Source organism: Polyergus mexicanus, unplaced genomic scaffold, assembly GCF_030449975.1.
Source record: "Polyergus mexicanus isolate NDT 795.1 unplaced genomic scaffold, iyPolMexi1.0 SCAF_14, whole genome shotgun sequence".
Taxonomy (NCBI): Eukaryota; Metazoa; Arthropoda; class Insecta; order Hymenoptera; family Formicidae; genus Polyergus; species Polyergus mexicanus.
The window spans coordinates 757,259-781,940 of record NW_027223334.1 but is presented as its reverse complement, the minus strand read 5'-3'; the positions used below and the strand labels follow the sequence as shown (position 1 = coordinate 781,940).

General features: G+C 36.6%; 1 protein-coding gene across 3 annotated transcripts in view; it reads left to right on the top strand.

Annotated features, from left to right (window-relative positions):
* Tsp66e (Tetraspanin 66E) overlaps window positions 1-24,489 on the top strand; it is a 26,104-nt gene extending 1,615 nt beyond the window's left edge. The window contains exons 2-9 of one of the 3 annotated variants that reach the window (XM_070307329.1): window positions 8,848-8,933; window positions 11,215-11,313; window positions 17,009-17,137; window positions 17,647-17,721; window positions 17,900-18,007; window positions 18,619-18,792; window positions 19,394-19,535; window positions 23,255-24,489. In XM_070307329.1, coding sequence (XP_070163430.1) covers window positions 8,874-8,933; window positions 11,215-11,313; window positions 17,009-17,137; window positions 17,647-17,721; window positions 17,900-18,007; window positions 18,619-18,792; window positions 19,394-19,535; window positions 23,255-23,280 — 813 coding nt within the window. In that variant the 5' untranslated portion in view covers window positions 8,848-8,873 and the 3' untranslated portion in view covers window positions 23,281-24,489. Of the gene's footprint in view, window positions 1-8,847; window positions 8,934-11,214; window positions 11,314-17,008; window positions 17,138-17,646; window positions 17,722-17,899; window positions 18,008-18,618; window positions 18,793-19,393; window positions 19,536-19,703 lie in introns of all 3 variants that reach the window. The other 2 variants (XM_070307327.1, XM_070307326.1) reach the window with 2 other exon arrangements.
* Window positions 24,490-24,682: the final 193 nt, after the last annotated feature.

Genomic DNA, 24,682 nt, shown 5'->3' with positions numbered 1-24,682 from the left:
AAGCAGTGGTATCAACGCAGAGTACTCTTGGAAAAGGTGAAAATCCGTTATTAGCGGTTATTAGTCGGAACGGAAACGGTCTATTCTGGCGCAATTTAAATCGCGTAGCCGCCAGATTATTCCTGTCAAAACAGTTTCAATTTCGAGGAGTCTACGAGAGATAATTCGATTATATTAGGTGTACAACTTTGCTTCCGCCGTTTTCCTATAGATGGCTTTAGCGGTAAGTAGTGGTCGAAATAAATAGATCAGAGACATCATGCGATAAACTTGGGCATCTGTCAACATAACCCCATAGAAACATTAGTCGATTTGTGTCTGCGTCATAAAGTTATTCTCGATTGAAAATGTCAGTTTACGAGCCAAATTCTCGTCATTTGCGGGAGGTTTTAATTTTCTGCTTCAATATGAAGATATCTGCGGCTGAGGCTCATCGAATGCTCTCAAATACTTATGGTGAAGCCGCTATTAGTGAAAGAACGTGTCGTGAATGGTTTTCAACGTTTCGAGAACGGTGATTTTCACGTCGAAGACCGGCATAGCGGTGGAAGAGAGAAGGTTTTCGAAGATGCAGAATTGGAGGCATTACTTAACGAAGACTCGAGTCAAAGTCAAAAAGAATTGGCACGATCATTGGGAGTGGACAATACTTTGAATCATAAATGTATAACCAGTTTTTTACAATAAAGCCTCGAATTTCGGAAAAAAAAACGGCGGAGGCAAAGTTGTACACCTAATAGTATCGGTCTTCTTCGCCGCCCAGGAATTTATTTTATCACCATCAGTCCCTTATATCGATCGGTTAGCGCCTTAGCTATGCTTCACGCGATACTGTTACGCTTCATTTTTTTTTCACACTTTTTCCATTTATTATTCGTATATACTAAAAGTCGTTAATGCCATAAATATTTATTATAGATATTCACATTTTTAAGTATTTTTCAATTGATTATTATTTTTTAAATATTTATTTAGAATTGACTAGAATTTTGACACTTATACACGCTTGACACACGTGTCAGCGAGAGATTAAATATAAGATTAAATAATAAATAATCCATGAAAGTAAAATCTATTTGGAATTAACTGAAGGGAGAGAATATGATTGTATATTATATTTGTTTTCTTCCTCCTTTTTTATAAGTTATTTTTTAGAGAGGAGAATATTTTTAAAATTACTTATAATTGCAAAGCTATTCTCGGGGATCTCGATATTTTAAAACTGGCCGAGAAACCGAAAGGAAGCGAAAGCGATCCTCTCTCTATCCGTTTCTCTAACGCTAGATGTCCTTGTCCGACATGACGCGTTCGCAAGCAGTGCACCCTTCTCCGATATGTGCCACACCAAAGACCACCCTAATAAAAGTTTCGCAGACCGAATCACTCGGTCGCGCGCGCGCGTGCGCGCGGGGAAGAGAGATGCATAATGCCCTCACCGAGGGCAATGGCATCGCAAAGCACACCGCCTGTCGTTATGGTAACGTAAGTCCACCACAAGTCTCTTTTCTTTCAGCATTGTCCATTGACCGGCGTGTACGTTGTATCCTTTTCTTTTTTTAACCCCTGCAGCTTCTGATGCTCGATCATGTGTACGATCAAGGCATCGCTATATAACACTTTTATAAAATATTTATCGTTTCCGAAGACACTATCAACATCATCCATGTGAGATAAAGCGAGAGATTTATTACTCACTTTTCATTTTGCGTTTTCTAATCCTGGTCGGAAAATAATCGACTGTTAAATCAAAGTGTTCAAAGTTTTGATAAATAAGCCAGAGAAATGTTTCTAGAAATTATTTGGTTTGGCGGAACAGGTGAAAACTGGTTGCTTTAGGGAAAAGAAGTATAAAAAAAAAACCGTGATAGCTCGTAAAGATTGCCATAGTATCTCTCAAGGCAAGGCCTCTCGTATAAGTTTTGACCTCTTTTATCTTTCTTTCAGCGAGTTTAGATCTCGCTCGACTTTTATTTCTTTCTCCTTAAAATGTTTTCCCGATGATATTTAATTATAACTTTCTTCTGATTTTATTCAATCTCTCAAACTTCTTCTTTTACGGCTAGTTAATACTTGAAAACACTGGGAAAAAAATTGTTAACTTGACTAAATTCGTTCAATTAATTATAATTTTTTTAATTGGTATATTTAAATATTTAAATCAAATGTACGTCATGTTGGATTTAATATGTCGTATTTGACTTAAATATATAAATATTTTAATTTAAAAAATGATAATTAGTGGATCTAGTCGAGTCAACTTTTTTTTTTTTAATGCACATACACATGATGGAAGAAGGCTTGTTTGACGTTACGCGCTAAAGTTTGAATATCTATATAAAATGATTTTGCTTCAACATTATTATTTTTTTTTATTAGAAATGAGATTATTTTTTTATAGAGAAACGAGAGAGAAGAAAGGCGTGAAGAAAATAATCGAACGTCGTATATACGATAGGTAATGTTTTTGACTAAAAGAAAATCGATTAAACGGGGCAGTTGCAAAGCTTCTCGTGTAGATGAAAAAAATTTCCTCCAACATTTTTGACGAGTTTCGAATCACTCTCGGATTCGTACATCCTTATTCGCGATTATGCGTTGCATCGTAAGCACGAAGACAAAACGGAAGAGAAAGGGGTTACCGATCGTCTTCCGTCACGACAAACACCTTCCCGTTCTCTCGTTCTCAACAGCCACCTCTCTCTCACGTGGTGCATCCGCGTAAAAACCACATTCCGACCACCGAGACTGCCCCGAGAGCCTTCCTTAATGCTCTTCTTTTTTTTCAACGCCACTCCCGTTGCACCTGCTTGCACACGGGATGCATCTGCTCTCTTGACGCTGTATTCTTATTATATCTGATTCCCGAGGGAGGCTCTCTCTCTCTCTCTCTCTCGTGCATCACGAAACGCGACGTTGCGCCGCGGGAAATAAGGAATAGACTCGCGTGAATCCCATTGCGATGAAAGAGAGAGAGGACATGACAACTTTTATAATAGATGATTATCCCCGGTGATCGACAGAGACAGAAGATCGAGTACATTATTCGAGTTTTAAATATTTTTCGCCATCTGTCAGCTTGATCGGCCATGAAGCAATTCGCGCTTGACGTAAATCAGCTGAGCGCCTCGTGAAATAATCAGGAAGTTATTATAGCACCGGCTAACCGGAGCTACCGAGTGTCTCGTTCGTTCGTTCGTTCGTTCGTTCGTCTGTATCTCTGCGAAAGATTTATGTTAGAATTCGTGTATTCTAAATCGGCGAATAATCGCAGACAAAATATTATCGATTATATCTTTTCGATATAATCGCGAGCGATATAAAAGCAAGCGATACGCTCGTGAATAATAACAATCGGAGGTAATTTTCCACTACTTTGCTGATATTTATCTGTCACGCGATGGGAAATATAATATGTTAAGCGTAGAAGGTTAAACGTGCTCGATCGCGTGCAATTGTACGATTAAAAATCTACCTATCCAGGGAGGAAACAATCTTAATTAATATTCGCGTAATATCAATATATTAATATTTTCACATTTTTTTAATCTCTCTCGCAAAATGTTGAGTAATACGTATTTAAAACGACACGTTATACAATGCACAGGATTAATTGTTGAAAATGATCTATGCTGCGTGTAAAAAAAAAAAAAAAAAAAGGGAGAGATTGTTTTCTTTTTAATTTTTATCTTCAAATTCTGCTTTAGAAAATTTTATACATATATTATTCTTCCCTATATAAAACGTATTCGACGAAGTATGTTTTCAAGTTGCTCCTTTTTACGAAACGACGTTTAATTGCACACTTGTTCTCCACGTGTCGTGTATTGACTTTTAAGATTGATTAACTTCGTTTAATGAGATTGATTTATTACGATATACGGTTTATTTATAGAGAGAAAAAAAGATTCTTATAATTGTTTGCCTCTAACGTCATAATTTCATACAGTCGTAACGAGGAACCGGGATTCTTTAGAACAAAGGGCAGGTTTACACACTTGATCTACGAAGAAGCGTTACGTGAATCCGCTTCAGTACGCATAGTAAGCGCGTGTACGCGCGGATGTCGCGTAGTACGTGCGTTGATTGCACGCTATGATGATTCGCTATTGTGTCGTGAGAGCGCTATAACAGCGTTCTCTTTTACCACACCCACACATCCTCGCTCGCATCTCGTAATATTCGTGAGAATTTCTCCATCCAGCCTGCCATATTTCCATTTTCGCCATTGTCGCAAGGAAATAGCATAATTGACCTCTTACGATCGAAATTAAATTTACGATCGAAAAATCAGCGTTAAATATCCCTCCTCCCCCTCTTCTCCCGTCTCTCTCTCTCTCTCTCTCTCTCTCTTAATCTTTTTCATTCGAATGTTCAATTTCAACTCGTTTACACTCGTTTCGCATGAAAAAAAAATCGACACTTACGTAAGTAAGACTTATGATCGAAATCGCTTTATCGTGCCTTTATAATTTTTTATCGGCGGTAAAAGGCCGTTCGAACAGCGGCATTTCGTGATCGGTGAAAGCGTGCGTTACGTCGAGGGTGACTTTTTGATACGGAAACGTACACGCGCGAATGAACGCCGTGCAACGTGATACCCGTTGCTTGCTTAAAGACCGAGGACGCGATGTCGCGATTCATGAATACGCTAAGACAATCGCGCGAGAAGAATCAGCGAGAATCGAGGCATATTTCCGTATATCAACGATTTTTCGAGAGAAAACGAACGCGAGCAGAGTGCCTTGTCGAACACGTTCTTTTTTTTTTTTTTTTTATTATTAAAGGACACGAGATTGATAAAAATCGATTTGGTTCCGCTTTCTCGAAGCGAAAGAACGGCTTTTCTTGCGGAAGTTCGTCTTATTACATTTTACGGAGTTTATCTGTGACTTGTATATCTTTTAATGAGCATTTAGAACAAGCGCGTGCCCCCCCCCCCCTGCTTACGTACATTATATCTGGAAAACAAGGCTGTTGTTTTTTTTTCTTTTTGCCGAGGAATTTAATGCAGCGTACGTTGAGACGCATTGCGCGCGATAATAATTACGACTATACATATAATATATGGCAACGCCATCACTAGAGGGTTATACATTAGCATTCGTAGCGGGATCAGTTCACCTTGAAATCTCGCGACGTAGTTCGCGACAACGAAGCGAAACGTCATGACGTATTCACGGTGCGTCGCCGTGTCTATATTGCGCTCGCAGCTGATTATCACGATACAAAATACGTTCCAGATTTATCGCTTGCACTCTCGATTTGTTCCTGCGAAAAAATTAGGGAAATCGTGCTCGTTCTTTAAGAGCGGAGAAAGGTACATCGTTGTTTAAATTCACTCACTCGGATCCTTCGCGAGAAAGTCGCGCCGAGAGACGCTCTATACGACATCCTATGTATTGGTTTTTTTTTTTTTTTTTTTTTTTTTTTTTTTTTTTTTTTTTTTTTTTTAATGTTTAAAGAACGGCGAGTTTTAGCGAGGACCATGTATGCAGCATGCATACGATATTAGCGCACGTTTTACTTCCCGTTAGAGAGAGAGAGAGAGAGAGAGACGAGGATAGCGTTTTGAAACCCGAATGTATTTTTCGGACAGTTAGATCGATTGAATTTTAAGTAACGCAAATTTAATTTTAAAACGATTGTAATAACTTCATTCGCAGGCGTAAGTTTTGTCATATTTGGATATAATTATGTTTTGTAAATATTAATATATTATCGCTTCTCACTGTATATCTTAATTCACGCAATTGATCATTGTGTCTCTCCTACATTCTTTGAAACTTGTAACAACAAAAAATGGAGAATATTACATCTCGAGGAACATTTATTAATGCTCTCCATTTCTTATATCGTTTAACATTATATTACAACGTCGGAGACGAAAAAAATCACATGATTTTTTTTCTTTTTTTTTTTTTCCTTTCTGGTTCCATTATAGTTGATACAAATCACGATCGATCCTTGTAAAATCAATTTTCCATTGGCAATCTAGGATACGTTCAGATTCAATTATTAATCAAAGGGACAATTAAGAAGCGAGTATATTCCACTAAATCTCTCTCTCTCTCTCTTTCTTTCTATATATACATATCATTATCGTACTACGCACGTTCAAATGATATATTAGGTGTACAACTTTGCTTCCGCCGTTTTCCTATAGATGACTTTAGCGGTAAGTAGTGGTCGAAATAAATAGATCATAGACGTCATGCAATAAACTTGGGCATCTGTCAACATAATCCCATAGAAACATTAGTCGATTTGTGTCTGCGTCATAAAGTTATTCTCGATTGAAAATGTCAGTTTACGAGCCAAATTCTCGTCATTTGCGGGAGGTTTTAATTTTCTGCTTCAATATGAAGATATCTGCGGCTGAGGCTCATCGAATGCTCTCAAATACTTATGGTGAAGCCGCTATTAGTGAAAGAACGTGTCGTGAGTGGTTTCAACGCTTCAAGAACGGTGATTTTCACGTCGAAGATCGGCATAGCGGTGGAAGAGAGAAGGTTTTCGAAGATGCAGAATTGGTGGCATTACTTAACGAAGACTCGAGTCCAAGTCAAAAAGAATTGGCACGATCATTGGGAGTGGACAATACTTTGAATCATAAATGTATAACCAGTTTTTTACAATAAAGCCTCGAATTTCGGAAAAAAACGGCGGAAGCAAAGTTGTACACCTAATATATATATATATCATTTACTTGAAGCTCTTTACTTATATAGTGTGAGGGAAAAAAATTCGCAATGATTTCTCGCCTCTGACGATCCGGTATTGCTCGCAGTAATGGATCCATCGCCAAACGTCATGAATAGAAGAAAATGATGGAGGAAAATGCGAGGAGCGTGCAGCTTCTTGCAATACAAAATCGTGAGAAAACGGTGGTCGGGGTGAGGGGCGGGGGGAGGAGAGCCAAGCGCGCTCGATCTCGCGCGGAGTCGACCTACTGGCCTGGAACCCCGGCATCTCGCGCGCCATATCTCGGGTGATCCAATTTTCCGCGTGTCGTCCGTCTCGTTTTTCCCCTGTCGGCGGGACGAACGTTTCGGCCCCGGTCGAGTCATCGATTTCCGGGAGGAATGCGGCAGCTGCGTCCCTTTCGCCTCTGGCTCATCGGAGCTCTCGATTTTCCCGGCGTCGGCTCCTCGTTCCCTCCCATGCCGCTACCCCCTTTTCCCCTTTCTCGCCTGTTCCGGTCATCCGTCGAGAGACTTCGATCGAGATGGACGAGACGAGTCTTGAACGTGCCATGTTTGTCGCGTTGAAGATTGCGAGATCATGAAAACTACGCGGGATGATACGCAGAGCTCTCTCTCTCTCTCTCTCTCTCTCTTGAAGAACGAGGACCAGACAGCTTGCAGTCGATACCGCCGCTGCGCCGAAGCAACGCGAGACGACGGGGGGGGGGGGAGGGGGTTGAAGGGAATTCTGTAACGAGAACCGTGCTCTGGATATTCGATATTGGATCGCTCGATCAAGCCTCTCCCGCGTCAGATCCCTTGCCGATCCTCGGTCGACTTGAATTCGAGTAGAACGGATGTCTCTCGATGATTCTGACGCTTAATTTGCACGCGAAACGAGGAAATATTGAAGAAAGAGAGAGAGAGAGACAGAGAGAGATCGTCGCACATTTTAATTCCAACAACAAAATTCCACATTCGAATATCCTGTAGTAATAAAATGGAAGTCCATAAGCGACATCTCAATAATGCTCTTATAATAATTATAATCTTTGCGAAGTAGTAAGAATCTTGGAGACAACGAGAGTGCTCCTCCTCGGCTTTAATCTGGACAGACATCTGTGTAGCACAGTCAAGGACGTCGATTGCCAGAATCACTTTAATTCGCGCGTCAATATCCACGAGGACAAAAAAAGAAAACATCCTTGAGACTGATTACTGTAACTCTAGCTCTCTATGGCTTTAATTCGGACAATTCTCTCTCTCTCTCTCTCTCTCTCTCTCCTCTTTAATTCCCGCCCACCACGTTTGTCTACGTTTGTGCGCTCGCCTACGCTAATTAGTCAGTTGTCGGGTACATTTGTCTGTCGCAAAATCGGCTTCGAATCGAAGCATACGTTGGATACGGACGACGATAAGTGGTCGTAAATGCATTTCTTTTGCATAAAGCTTATTATTAGTCACGTTCCAGTAGCAAGCTCCCTAATTGTAATTTGACCTTTTTTTTTTGTTCACTTTTCTTTTTTTATCTCTCCTCCTTCATCACATACTTTGAAAATACGCTATTAATTAAATACTGTTACTAGAAATCTCTTAATGATTCTCTTAATAAAACTCTTTTTTTATCTCTTATACTCTGCTCTTTCACTACACACTTTGAAAAAATACGGTATTAATTAAATATCGTTATTAGAAATCTCTTAATCATTAATGCACATATATTAAAGATTTATAAATTATATTATTATACGCAGAATTTGTGCAAGGAATTTTTTATCTATAAATTCTTTGACTAATTTTCAATCTACTTTTCCTTATCAAAAAAATCTTGAGATAAAAATATTTGCCTTTCTTTTCAAAATTTCTTTACATTAAACATTTAATCTTCAAACGATGAATCTATCAGAAATCTATATAAAGTTTACTCGAAGCTAAATGTAAATAAGATACTTTTTGTTTATTATCTTCTTATATTTTTCTAAAACTTTGTTGCCGAACAACCGCTCGATTTCTATGATTGGTGATTTAAAAATCGTCTGTCGACGTTTGCGTTAAAGAGAAATTGTCTTCGAGTTGATGAAAGAATCCTAGCAAATGGAAAAGAGGTGATTTCGATAAATCTGGAATGGCGTATAATTAACAAACGTATTGTAATTTGTTACAGGTATAGTTGAGAGATTTGCTGTGAAAATGAGTTGCGCGTCGCAGTGCGCCAAATACTTTCTCTGCTTCTTCAACTTCGTATTCTTCGTAAGTATATGAGCTTTCGCATAATAATTAGTGATCTAAATCAGCGTCTGCATTTCCTGCGTCTTCACTTTGCGAGACGTCGCGATCGCGCAGCTGATAATTCATCAACGTTGCTAGGGTTGCACGAGACCCAAGACAAGACAATATACGCAAAAATATTGTATTGGTCTTGAAAATTTTAATCTTGTCTTGGTCTTGAGAGGATTTTTGTATCAAAGATCTTGTCTTGTCTTGTCTTGCCTTGATTTTTATTAACAGTTTTTATTTAACACTAAATTATTTGTCAGCTTGATAAAAAAAAAACAGAAAATAGTAAGTATATCTGATTTCTTCTGTTATCCGAAGCGCCGAGCACGATTTTCGTTTGTTCTTTACCGCGTATGCTCACGTCTCGATTGTGCAGACGCAGTCTAAAAACGAAAACCAAGTTCTTCCGCTGAACATGCAAACATTTTCGAAAGTGATAATGAAAGTTCGGAAGTAAGTGCAGTTAAACAATGCACATAGAAAACTTATTTTAAGTATGAAACAGGAAACAATGAAAAAATCGGCGTATGTTTATTATGTAAAAAAAAAAAAAAAAAAAAAAAAAAAAGTGACTAAAGAAGTAAAAATGAAAAATAGTAACACTACTGGATTAAAAAAAAACATTTGGAGAAAGATCATCAAAAAGTATATAAAGATTTATTTGGATTAAAAGCATTGAAAAATAAAATATTGTCAGAAAAAACAAAAAACGATAGATATATTTTTAAACGTAAGTATTGGAATTAAACTTTATAAATTAAGTAATATAAAGTAATTAATTTGCCCTATTTTTATGTCACATTAAAGTGTGTAATGATAATGATGCGCAGGCTCTTTAAATTTAAATTTTTTAAAGTTTTTAAATTTATAAATGTTTTTATTTACTAACAATAAATAAAACTTTTTGTCTTTCTCGCCTCTATTTCCATATTAATTAAAATCTCCGTTCAGAGATCGGGAACAATTAGATAACTTTTTTTAAAAACCAAGACTTCTTCATAAGATCAAGAATCTTGATAATTTGTTTTGGTATTGTCTTGATAATTAATTTAAAATCTTGTCTTGATCTTGTCTTGAAATTCAAGACTAGATCAAAGACAAGACCAAAACTAGTCTTGGTATCTCGGTGCAACCCTAAACGTTGCAACTGGCCACGATCCACGATCGCGTAATCGCTCGAATCCTCGCTTTGGGGATCACCATCGCATTGAAACATATTTTTCACTCGTTTCACGTACGCGAGTAAATTATATGTCCCTGATAGGACACTAATATTTCAAATTATGGGAGCGTTAACGTTGTGAAAAAAAATTGCTATCTATTAAGTGTACAACTTTGCTTCCGCCGTTTTTTCCCCGAAATTCGAGGCTTTATTGTAAAAAACTGGTTATACATTTTGAAATTGCTTGTTGAATCACTCCCAATGATCGTGCCAATTCTTTTTGACTTTGACTCGAGTCTTGATTAAGTAATGCCTCCAATTCTGCATCTTGGAAAACCTTCTCTCTTCCACCGCTATGCCGGTCTTCGACGTGAAAATCACCGTTCTTGAAGCGTTGAAACCACTCACGACACGTTCTTTCACTAATAGCGGCTTCACCATAAGTATTTGAGAGCATTCGATGAGCCTCAGCCGCAGATATCTTCATATTGAAGCAGAAAATTAAAACCTCCCGCAAATGACGAGAATTTGGCTCGTAAACTGACATTTTCAATCGAGAATAACTTTATGACGCAGACACAAATCGACTAATGTTTCTATGGGATTATGTTGACAGATGCCCAAGTTTATCGCACGACGTCTATGATCTATTTATTTCGACCACTACTTACCGCTAAAGTCATCTATAGGAAAACGGCGGAAGCAAAGTTGTACACCTAATATCTCGTGATGACAGAGTACATTTGTCTACTTGTAAAAATCTCTTTTAATAATTAAAAAATAAAAAACACCATTGAATTTATTTATCTTGGTTTCTTATTGTGGATATATCTTATCAGAAACGAACGGAAATAAAGTTTGGTTTCGCGTGTTCGATAAATTGATAAAATATGTCTCGATGATTTTCTTATCTTTCACGTACTCTTTATTAGGGCAAATACATGTATAATTTAATGTGCCTGCGTGCGATCGCAAATGAAAATTGCCAAGCCCCGTGCTTCGAGTTCTCTGGGCCTCGTTTCCTTTGGTCAACCTTCAAAGTCCATGAAGCAGAACGGAGATATATGTACCGAGGTGCTTCGTGTTTTTCAGGTCGCCGGAGGAGCGGCACTGACTGTTGGCATATGGCTTTTCGCCGATAGAAGCTCGTTTACCAATCTCATCGGGAAGCTCGATCAAACCGACATTTTGGTAAGAATATACGAATAAATCATATATAAATTGTAAAAATGGTAACGCGCGCCAAACATGTATTTCTTCTACCTTATTTCCGAGAAAATCGCATTATGATTCATCGCCTGTTTGCGCGATAAATTGGCCAAGCACGAAAATAATACAAGCTATCCGATGTTTGTCTTACAAATGCGTGGATAGAAACACGACGAAGCCAAAAAACTTTAATTTTAAGCAGGCATATCCATTTGAACCCTCGAATAATATTAATAAATATGATTAAGTACTCAAATAAAAATTTTGAAGCTTGAAAAATTTTTTTTTGGGAAAGGTATGCGAATATTGTATTGTATTAACATTATAAAAAGAAAAAAGTTTTATCAAGTCGTTGCTTTGCAAAAAAATCTAGAAAATGTATTGAAACGGGTATGGCCTCCTTAATTTAATTGTTCGTAAAACGGAATCTTTCACAAAATCGCAATCGAAGGTATAATATATTCTTTCTTTCAATAAAATATCTTTCGATGTCTTGAGGGAATTGGACAATCCTTGGAAAAAGGAACCGATTCTTATTCTTTTGCCATCGTTTGTGTCAAATTACTGCTGCGATCTACGAGCGCTTCTCTATAGCTTTCTCATTCACAGATAAAATCGCGATAATTTCCGTGACCGACGTGTATCATGAAATCTTAGACGGAACAAATTTCAGACGAAAAGTATTTAATTAAGCGTCTCGTTTTCAAAAATTGACACACAGTTCTGTCGACAATTCTAATTACGCTCGCGAATATTAATCAATTTTCTTCGCTAACTTCATTACAGGTTTTTTTTTTTTTTTCTGCTTCACGCTTCTTTGCTCCTCTCGCAAGAGAAAGAATTTCCGAGCAGAGTTTCCGGTTTCTCCGCACTGGCTTATATGTTAGAGAAAAAAATGGCTCATGCGTATCCTTATAACCGGCTATTTATATCGCTCCAAGTTTCTCTTGCGCAATTCTGGTAATTATGTTGTAAGTTCGTTATGCAATTCGAAGGTAGGTGCAACAAGAAAGTTTTTTTACTCCAACGAGACTGGGATTTGGTGTTACTGATACACGAGAGCGATTTATGTCTTATATATTTCCGTACGTATACAATATTATACGTGTACGTGGATTATTCTTAAATCCCTTAGAATTGAAAAACTATCTTTATACTAGCATGACTTTTATTCATTAACAAGCACGTGTGAGAAATGCAGATGTGCAACAAGATATGCGCGATGTATATATATATGTCTATTGTAATACAATAACATTGTCTGTATTATCGATACGTCAGTGTCGCGACGACACGCGCTTTATTAACTATTAACTTAACGTGATTTTCCTATAATACGTTCCTTGTGGAACAAACATGCAAAGCGTATTCCTTTCACGTATTCTTTCATTTTTCTTGAATTTTCTCACGAAGCCAAATCTTTTTACTCTTTGATATAATAATAATAATAATAATAATAATAATAAAATTATATAAAATATATTTTTTTATATAATATTGTTTTGTATAATCGAATGAATAAATAAACGACATCTCTCTTCAAGCTTCCGATGAGTCTTAAAGTCTCTATAAAATCTCTATGGGAAATTAGTTTTAGGTCAGACCGGAGACGAGCATTAAATTTTTTCTTCAGAAGGATGTCAAATGTACGATAGAATATTTAACAGTCATAACGTACGTTGGCTAGGTTTTTTTTTTTTTTTTTTTTTTTTACCGCAAGTCGCATAGAGATACGAGATAATCTGACGTTTAACGAGGTACTTGACTCTATAAACTGCGAGGAGAAAAGGCATAAAAAGAGCTACTTGCCTTAAAGACCGTCACGATTAACGAGAACAATACAGAATATATGCTTCCTTTGAATAATTATTATTGTATGCTCCCTATTCTTTATCCTGCGCATCTAATTATCTATTATTGACTATATATCACGTACCCCTATCCTTCCTCTCGATTCTTATAGTATCATCATAAAGCGCAGAAAGGGTTACACAAATTTTGGTTTGACGTATGAAATCAAATACAACCACGTCTAATACAGAAGATATCTTTATATAGGAAAAGAAGCGCGTATTCAGATATTCTCAAAACAAATAAAAACAGATGAATCCTCTTCGCACAGTAACTTTTTTTTTTTTTTTTACGCCGGCAAACGTAGCGTAGAAAAGTGTGCGCGCTGTTAATTATTATAGTTAGAGAACGATCCATCGTAAGGTGCGCTTTCTAATACGTTGCACCTCTGCTTCGCGAGAATCTTCTTATCAAATCGCTAATTAACATTTATTCTGTTAGTTTCACTTTATCCTCTGAATCTCGTTCGAGCTTGATTGCGACGATTATTATCGATTCACAAAAGATAACGAGTCTTTTAGATTTTATTTATACACGTTTATATTCTGAGATATAATTTGACAATTTGACTTTCGAGAATTTATTACGCAATATCATCTCTTCTTATTTAAATCGGCAAATATCTCAACCGATGATTTTTTTTTTTTTTTTTTTTTTGTGGGGCAGGGGGGAGCCCAGTGAGCGAGTGAGTGATAAGAAAAAATCTGACTGGCAGATTGTTTGCACGCGCAGCGTGATGTAGACGTAGGTGGATGGCAATGCTACCGCAGGGAGAGAAACGAGAAACGTAATTATCGGTACTTGGCCGTTGACGAGATGATTGGTTGTCACATTAGCGGAACGCTAATGGGAGGATGGGGGGTGATCTTCATCGCGGATTCGTGGTTCATAGTCCACCGATGGACACGTATAGGGGCCAGAGCTCTCTCGAACGGTTTGACGTTTCTTCTGACAATCGGCGAATATCCAGTCTCAATATATCGGGGGATATCGTTCGAATTTTTCATTTTATATTTACATCGTGTATTGCTCACGACAATGGCGGAGCTAGATATAATGGAACGCCAGGAAAAGTAAAAGTGCCGCTTTCGTTTTTCATGTATTTCGCGCAAGCGGCGAAAGGATAACGCGCGAGTTTCCTCGCGATAAATCAAATTATTACAGTGATAAATATATCTATTTAAACGTACGTGTTTAAAGAGCTTTTTTTTTTTTTTTTTTTTAAGTAATTTATGATTCTATTAAATATAATATGGAAAAAAAATTAACGCTATTATTATTACTTGCGCGTTATTAGCGAGGACTCGAGACAGTCGCTTAGAAAGTCGCTTCTAATCATTTCTAATGGGAGACGGACTACAACTCGTAATTGTTGTCTCTCTTACAATTAGAAACCCCTCGCGAATAGAATTCTCGATTTGAAAATAAAGTGAGTTAGTTGCTTAAGATGTTGTGCCTTATCTAACCGTCAGTCTGTTGATTGCTTAAGATGTCGAGTCTTAACTAGCCTGATAGTTACTTATCTTTGGAGAGAATTTATTAGGTCAACTGAAGAAGTTAGAATTTTCGTCAAGGAAAACAAAAAAATTGACTTAAAACCGAAGCAAAGAATTTTGACAGTTCCAAAGGAAATGCGTTTATATAAAAAAATGTATAGATCCTCCTCTCTGTTGTATATAGAGAAGATATAGTAAATGTGTGGCAACAAGCGGACGCAAGTGAACGCAAAGACGAAGGACGATTAAGTGCTTCATCCTGGTGTTACTGTTATCGCGCGACTTAGCGAGAGATAGTGCACTGTATCGTTTACATTTCCTCGACAACTCTCGACTCGCATTTCCTTTCACGTATCTCGTCGTCATTGAAATTCCACGGGACATCTCCGGTATTAATTGCCGCCTCGATAAAAGACTGGAATCAACGATAACGATAACTCAATCTTGATGCAAATGATTAGGTATTTATTTATTACTAATTTTATTAATTATGTATCGATATTGGCTAAGAATGATGATAACACACTTCCGAAACGAACTCGGCATGAAAGTAGACAGGAAAATTTCTCTTGCAAACGAGACAATTTGGGTGTTTGGCTCTCGCATAGAGAGAAGCGCGTCCTCTTTTCCCATCAAATACGCGTGATGCATCGACGAGTCGTGAGCAAGGTATTTAGGACGTCGTTAGCTCCAGAAAATGCATTAACTCGCTGACGCACGCGCAACGCACATTCGTGTACTGTAAATGCGTTAAATTGGGTCATTTCGGAGCGTTGTTGCAGAGCTCGTGCGCACAACGACGAGAGAATTCGACCAGCGAGAGAAACACCTTATAGAACTATAAGGTAATATATTCAACAGATTCCTGCAAGATAATGGATTGGAGATAATCATATGGAATAACTGATAGAGTACGTTTCAAGCCGAACTCTGGGCTGTACCAAGTTTATCACTTGGCTGCAATCGGCTTTCGATCAAGTTGGTGAAACCGAACACGAGATACCCTTATTAGTCCTTTCACCTGGTGACCTGATTTTTCGCGGCACGTTTCATGCCGTGCTAGTAGTAGAGGTCGTTCAATAAGACGCGCCTATATAGAGGCGGCGTCGAACTAAAAATATCTTATATCCGTTCAACAGGTGTCCGAGATAAGAATATCAACGTGCTTAAGAAGCAATCTTGTTGAGACAGATACGCAATGTCGGCAGATCGGTTTAGACAGCTCGTTCCTGCGAACATAAAACAATGAATTGAATCATGATTGCCTCATCCAACAGCTCAAGTCGTAATGCTACGAAAGCAGTTATTTTCGCGTTATCACTCGAGTGATCTAGTGAGAGAACGAGATAGCGGGATTACTCCTTTTACGATTCAAGGCTCACTCATTGATCAATTGGTACGGTTATATCGAGATAAATATTTTTCGTATCTTTAAGAATCTTGTCGACGGAGTTTCGCATGCGACGAGAATTAGGGCGGATGGAGAATTTTTTGTGCGATTTCTAATTTTAACAAAACGTCATACCGAGAAGAACCCTCGGGTCCAGCGGACCCGGTTGCGCGTATCTCGTCGACTCCCCGCATAAAGGAAGATCTATGCTACCACTCTGTTGATCCGCCTCGTGAAACTCGATATCCATCACGTATGACGGAGACGACAGTTCGCATATAGCGAGCTTATAAGTATTCTAAGTGCCCCTCACGAGCCATTATGTCACCCTCTTATATCGAGCATGTTTTGTACAATATTCGCATGGATACTCGGTGATGAGTCGACAAGCTTGACTTAATAATTATTCGCGACTTACCATGCACTAGTGTGCTTAATACATATCTGCATACATTGTATACCTAGCAATATCAGAACAATACAGTAATTAGCGGACGCATTATTGATATCTTATTTTATGGAAATGCAACTATCGTTGCACGTTGAGTTTCATAAATGAAATTATTCAGGGAGTTACATAAATAATACTTCATTTGTAAATTATGAAACGGAGAATTTAGTGATCTTTATATTTTCATAATTTATATTTTTGCAATTTCTCTTTGAAGATACTTTTTGCTGTTTATATTTCTTATATAAATAATTTATTAAAATTTATTAAAATTTTGTTAGCAATTGATTGTACGTATAATTATATGAAATGTAATTAATTACTTTGTTAGTAAGCTTTGGTATAGTTGATAAATCTACACGACTTCGATAAGAGATTGTCAAGAGTTTATCAAGTTACATACAATGGCAATCTTACATCCCACATTTAATGATGAATATTCATTGTAAGCTCGATCTGTATTCTCATCGTACCTTTCTTGTTTTGCAGAACAAAACGGACGCCGATGTCATCAGAATGATATCCTACATTCTTATCGTAGCCGGTGCTCTTACGTTTATCGTCAGTTTTCTTGGGTATTGCGGTGCCATGTTCGAGTCTAGATGTCTTCTCTGCGTCGTAAGTCCGTTCTAATGAATTCTAATGAAATGAATATATATATATATAGGATAATATTACATATTAATGTACATTTTGATAAAATATTATTATCATTGAAACTCTTAATTTTCAGTAAGGATCAAATACACAACTCATTGAAAATAATTTAAACAATTCCAAATGTAACACTATTTAATAATGCAAGATTTTCTTGCCTCGATTTTTTTTTCTTCTCTCTCATTCGTGATATAATATTAGCGAAAATAAAATAGTCCATTATATCGATGATATAATCAGGAAGGAGAGTGATTTTATATCATTTTTATATTTACAGAAATATATATTAAACAATGTAAAATAATCTTTTAACGATGTTTTTTCAAGAGAATCAAATTTCATGTATAAAAAAGTTTTATTTTACGTTTCGAGTTTTTTTTTTTTTTTTTTTTTTTTTTAATGTTGAATCATCGCCTCTTTCCAGCTATGTCAGACGGAATTATATACAAAAGAATTTTCTGTGATTACAGTACGGCTTTCTAATCTTGCTGGTTTTAGTCCTCGAGTGTGTGGTAGTTGGCCTAGCTTTTGGACTTAAAGGAGACGTGCGTATTTATATAACTTTCCTATTTTCTTGCACAAACGCGTTTTCATCTGCTGAGATCATAAGCTCGATTAATATCGAGCGATTACGATAATCAATACGGATTGAATGAATAACAATCATACATATATATATATATATTTGTAAAATGCTCACTTTAATATGAAATTTAAATGCAGGCCGAGGAAGGTATGCAGAACTTCTTGAAGTCGACCATCAAATATTATGCTACTACCGCTGATAAAGCTGAAACAGTGACAGTCGCGTGGGACGGTATTATGAGCCAGGTAAATTTACCAATTATTATTTAATGAATACTTAAATTATTAATTGATTATCATTAGTTAATGATAATCAATTAAATTTGAGCGACGAGTTGACATGTGAATTAATTGGTACATCGATTCTTCCGGATTTGATTTTTATCTTGCATATATAAGCGCGATTAATTGGCTAAAGTGGTTCGCTAACGGCACTATTATTCAATATAAGTGAAAGTCGGCAATATTAGTCATATCAGTGAACTATCGCGTTCACTATCCTGTCACTATGTAGCAAAATTACAAATCGTAAAATTATTTATCTTAGGACTTATCGATAAATTATGGAGAAAAAAGTGCGACATGGAAAATGTCACATTTATATTATTTTAAAATTCATTGAAATCGATAGCTACAAGTATCATTTATTCATTAGTTTACCAAAACTCTCGTATCATTAAATAGCTAGCATACGATATAAGGAGAGATAATAGTTTATCTAATTATTCGTGAATATATAATATACTTTCTCTGCATTTATTTCGATTATAATAAACGAAAAAAATAATACGTTTCGCTTATATTAATGGTCAACGACACATGATAGATGAGTACATTATTGATGAAAATATTTTCAGCTCCATTGTTGCGGCGTGGAAAATTACCGAGACTTCAGCGAAAATACGAATCTGACTGCAACCGGAAAAGTGATTCCCGAAGCCTGCTGTATAAAAATGAGCGAAGGATCTAATATTCTGAAGGATTCTTCGTGTCCAATTAGTCCTACCGCGTCCAATTCGTACTATCAAATGGTAAGAGTTGAATATTTTATCATTATTTTATTATAATCTTTTCTTTGTTACTCGGCGTATTTAAAACTGGGAATAGAATCATCCCATACGTTAATGCAATTGTTGCTAAAAGACAGTGCTCATGATACGGACATGTATTCACGTCTGTAGCACACTTTCTCCTTGACAATTTTCTGAGCGTGACTCGGCATTGGCATTGCATGCTCCTAGTTCTCGTACGAGGCATTCATAAAGATATACGTACCAATTGAACGAATAGTCTCGTGCTATGCGTGATGGAGAGACATTTATATAATTACCACGTATGAATTTCACGATTATTTTCAAATTGGTGGCAAGAAAGATTTGATATTTTTAAAATTTTCTATTTTACAATATATGTATATTAAATATTCCGTTGTAACTTTTGGATTAGAAGTTTCGGAAAAAAATCAAGTTAAATTTATATTTGAAATTCACTTGTGAAAAATAAGACTGATACGCGAAATTTTCAGTCTCGATACTTTTCTTAAGAAGATATTGACTTCAAGTATTTTAACTAAAAAACTTACATTTACGTAAACGGAATATGTCACGTAAACTGATGATTATTTATCTCTAGGGTTGCTACAAGGCCATAATGACCGCCATCGAGGAGAACGCGGCGATAGTGATCGGTGTGGCCGCTGGTCTGGTCTTTATCGAGGTCTTGGTCATTATTCTGGCGCTTTATCTAGCCTGCTGCTACTGGCGTCCACAACATGGTAGGCTCGGTGTTAAAGTCAATTATTAAATAAATCTATTATATGATAGTGACCGTGCGCGCGCGCAAAAGTAACTTACGATATTCGTTGAACGATTTCCCTCAGCCGTTAGTGATGCCTTAGTTCTCTTAATTGACGGTAAAATATGACCTCTTTAACACTTTGCAGTTTATCGATGCGTAGAACCTTCTGGCAAGGAATAACCTCGAGAGCAGAATGTGCTAAGCTTTCTGCCAGCAGTTCTTTTGAACGCAGTTCTTTTTCCTTTATGGACTTCGCGAATATACCTCGACTGTGTTTGTACGTGTATTATGTAATATACATATATACACGTACAAAATAATCATATGCATGCATGCATTATATGTATATATACATACATATATATTATATGTATATATACGTAGCATACATGTAAGTATGTGTTTTCTTGTGTTTTTTTCAACGCAATGGCGACTCAAATCGAATTCGATGGCATCGCATCGTGCGCTCCGACTGCACACAGTTTCAGAACTACGACATAAGAAGTCGAAGGGTTGCGAATTGGAAGTGACACGTGAAATACTGTATTCAATTGGATAATCAATAATTGATCGCTTTCGATCACTATTCGAACCCTTCGATTATGTTCTATCGACGGCATGTTATGAATTTTCGCGAAAATTGCGTTGAGCGGAAAAGTGCATTTTATGAAATAATTCATCCAATCATCGGCAAAGCCTCGATCGCATGTGCCAAATTCAATCGCGGTAAGAGCTTCATTTCAAGCGCCAATGTATCAAATTCGCTTTCGCTGATTGTGAGATTCAATCGTAAAACATCACTGTTTTTCGATGCCGCGAGTACTCATTGATCGTTCAACATTTCTCGATGCATGCGTGAAATCTCTCCTTTCCTTAGCGAGGAGTTAAATAAAGGAGACACTTTTGTTTCGCGACGCGAAACGTAACGAAGATGCTCGGAAATTTCTTTTCATGTCGCGCATATATTATTAATAGCATAAATATTCAATCTCTGTTCGCTCAACGCGCGCTTATCAATGACATCTGTATCAATGTCGTCGCCGCACTGTTCACCGCGCACACTATTCAAAAATGCTTTTAATGCTCGGGCGCGCGAAATGACCAAAAATAATGTACATATCCGGAATATTTCACGAACGCCAACAACTTCGAATTGTTCAAGTTGTTTTTCGTAAGAGATAAAGGATAAAATGCGAGATCTCTACGCATTTAATAACACGTACCAATTGCTTATATCGGTTACGGACGGCAATTATACGAGAAAGAACAGAAAACTTAATTTCCTAAGATTCTTAATATTCATCCAATCGCACGTAGTTATTTCTGATATTTCACATTCCGTTTTGTGTCAGTATGAAAAAAAAAAAACTGTTGCACACGATTTTCCACGTAGCGTTATAGACGATCGAAAGTGTTGCAGCACAGTTTCACACGTTCAGATCCTAGACGAGGACGAACGCCTCGTCACAAATGTTAAAATCACAATGTTATAAATGTTATTATATGCGCATATCTATATTCGCGATTTTGATCACGCACGATCTATCCTATTAAAAGTAGATCCTTCCCCCACAATCGGAAAGCATTGACAAATGGACGTTCTTTTAGCTTGTGTAGATGTATCGTCAAGGCAGGCCTGGTGAGGTGCTGAAGTAAGGATGATGATTTTGATGGGGTTTGCTTTCAAGTAAGATGGAGGCTGAGGCTGTCAGTTGACAGCTGATCCCTCCCATGCTGCTGCTTTGCTGCAGCGTCTAGATCTATCCTCCATTTCTATTCTACAAGCGTTCTTTCGTGAATTCTATTGAGGCATGGTAGCTTTGCTCTCCACCCTTGCATGTTCCATGCTGTTGTATATAATTTGACAGAAGAGAGAGAGAGAGAGAGAGAGAGAGAGAGAGAGAGAGAGAGAGAGAGAGAGAGAGAGAGAGAGTGAGAAAGATGCGGAGACAGGAGGGAGGCCCGATTGCATCGTTACACAGCGCAACCTGTAACAGGAAGTGTGCTTAGCGAGGGATATCCTGATATAATATCATCGATGATAAATTACCACACTGCATGTAGGGTGTGTAATTGAAATAAGAAATAAATATACAAACGAAAAGATACGTGTGTAAAGTAATCTGATATGTAAACTGGACGTTTTTGTGCAATCGTTGTTTTATGTTTATATCTAATCTAAAAAAAATGTTAATTATTATAATTAGACAGTTAGAGTTTCGCGAAATAAAGATATCGTTTATCATAATTTATCTACAAGTAAATTACGAAGCAATAATTACAATTGCTGAATAGACGAGGCCAAAATTGAGAAAAATATAAATTGCTCTAATTGAAACATTACTTTTGTAATGTTGTTTTTTAACTTATTGTACAAATTTAACTTTATATAGATATATATTCGAGCGAGAATTAAAAATTTTTGTTCTAACGCGCACATTATAGAGTTCGCGCTGAGAAGCGGAACATATTCGTTCATGCCAAATGAATATGCAATTGGGCCAAACTTTAGCGTTACAATTTCATTTCATTTCACGATTTATTCATACTCGAGCGACTCCATCTCGGCACAAGTTATTAAACACACGTGGCGAAATTCTACTCGGAATTGTCGTACGTAGTAACAGAATATTAACTGTTTCTTTCCGTCCCTCCTCATTTCATTAATTAGATAGAGTAGCTTAGTGATTCTATCGTCTCAATGTTGCAAACGCTATAGTATATGTACCTAACAGATACATCACAGATCGCGAGATGAAAGAATCTCATTCACGTATTAATGTAAAAAACGTAAAAAATATATTACTGTAAATGTGGATACAAACGTACAATTTCGAGGAGAAGTCCAATACTTTGATAAGAAATTGATAATGTGTATCAGTGTATATTCTCAATGTTTAACACACACTGCTGTAAACGTAATCTGTATACGTATGCGCACGAAACACATACACACACACACAGAGACCGAAAGCAACAGATTCTAAGACTGAAAATTAAGAAATTAAATTGAACGCACACGCATTACAATGATCGGGTAATATGCGGATTTTATGAATCGAGGATATCACTTTCTTATGTGACGAGATACGTGTATTTAGATAAAATATATTTTTGCAATTTTACGATATAGATAAACGCGAAACAAATTTTTGATTTTTTGTTCATTTTGAAGAGTTTATATAGAAGTAAAATAAAATTTTGTATATCACGCGTATCTCTCGCAGGCGTATATGTATGTATGTGTCAAAAATGCCAAAAAAATAATGATGCACAAATGATCTTACGCTTTTTCTTCGGTACCTGAACTTCTCTAGATTTTTAACAACGATTTCTGATATCCACGGCATAGAGAACGTTTGCATTATATCGCAGCAACATTGTGTAATCTCGCATATGTAGTGCGACGTTATAAAGAGAGTTGTTGAGAGTTGTTACAGCAACGTATCTGTAACATTGTAATTCTACAATTAAATGCTCTTTGCGCGTGCTGTATGATTACAGTGCCAATTATTATAATCGCGCGATATCGGCTTGAAGAAGGGTGTTTGAAATATGTTCTTTTCTCTCTGTGTTAATATGCGTGCGCGTACGTACACACACGACCGATCGTCACATAATTCAATTTTACGATGCTCTTTATACTCATGGCTATTAATTGTTCATGCCGCACATTCTAGACATTTTCGTTTCCAGTGTTAACTTGTTGGTGCTGCTGTTGACGAGGCATTAAGAGCATGGAACTGTTGAGTAGTGCCTCCTAGCACGTTGAGAGCCCTTAGTGTGCTCCTGTGCCTTGCTTGCTTGCGAAACTCTAGCTGCTAGCCCAGCCTAGGCTAGCTGAAAAATCGACCGACAGAAAAAAAAAAGATTCTAACACGCTTGAGTCAACGAAACGTTCTCGGAAAAATATTGACAGTGACGTAGAAGATATGAATCAATACGCTCGTTATATATCGCGTTTCTTTTAAAAAAGAATCATTATTATCTAATTATTTTAAGATATATATATAATTCTCTTTTATTCATATGTATATTATATACATGTCTATTATATATATATATATATATATATATATATATATATATATATATACATATAGAGAGAGCGAGAGAAAACTTACGCGATATAAAGTATCCCCAACGTCACTGTAAATTGACAACGTTTCGTCATTTGGCCAAATGTTTGTATTATGGAGGTACAAGCGTTTAAAGTAATGGAGAAACGGGATCGGAGATATCGTAGAGCTGACCGAAATATACTCTGTAATAATGATGTTTTCTTTTTCATCTTCCGGCTCTTATCATCTATAAGTTAATGCAAATACTAAATATCGATAATAAATGTATATACGCAAAATACGATAACATTAGATATTTTCATAAAACATTTTAGATGCTTATATCACAATTCGGAATATTCATACGCGATGTTTCGTCCATCTCAACATGAAAAAAAAAAAAAAATAAATAAATAGTGGAATATTTGACGAAATATTCGTGAGACAAGAAGCCGATGTATACTTCTTCGTCATATCTTTTTCGCTATTTTATTGCATTCAACAGAATTTTCTGAGAACTCTTTCATATATGTACACTTACTGAACAATCGCAGCTTTACACACGAGATCGATTTTAGAGTAGCATTCGAAAGAACAGTTAAATAAAAGCGTTGTTAATTCCTAACAAACTGCGGTTGGCATCAGTCGGAAGTAAAAAGACCTAAAATATATATTTTCACGCGAGAAAAATATTTCTTTCGACATTATATTATATTGATGAGGGAAAAAAAAAATATATGCGTACAAATTCTTTAACAGATTTATAGTAAAGATCTCGTGTTTATACTGATACTAATTTCATCCTGATATATACTTCTAGCCTTGTATTTTTCTCATGTACCTGATTAAAAAAAAAAAAAAAAAAAAAAATGAGATTGTCAGATATAAATATATCAGATATAAATATTTCTATGAGAAACGCGAGGAAAAATGGTGTATCATTGCTGATAGTATAGATCGGGAGAAGCATTTTACATACATTCACATTTTGTGAGCATCACAAAAGTCAGAGTATCATAAGCATTTATATTCGAACATTTATTCTCTTTTCTTTGTCGATTGT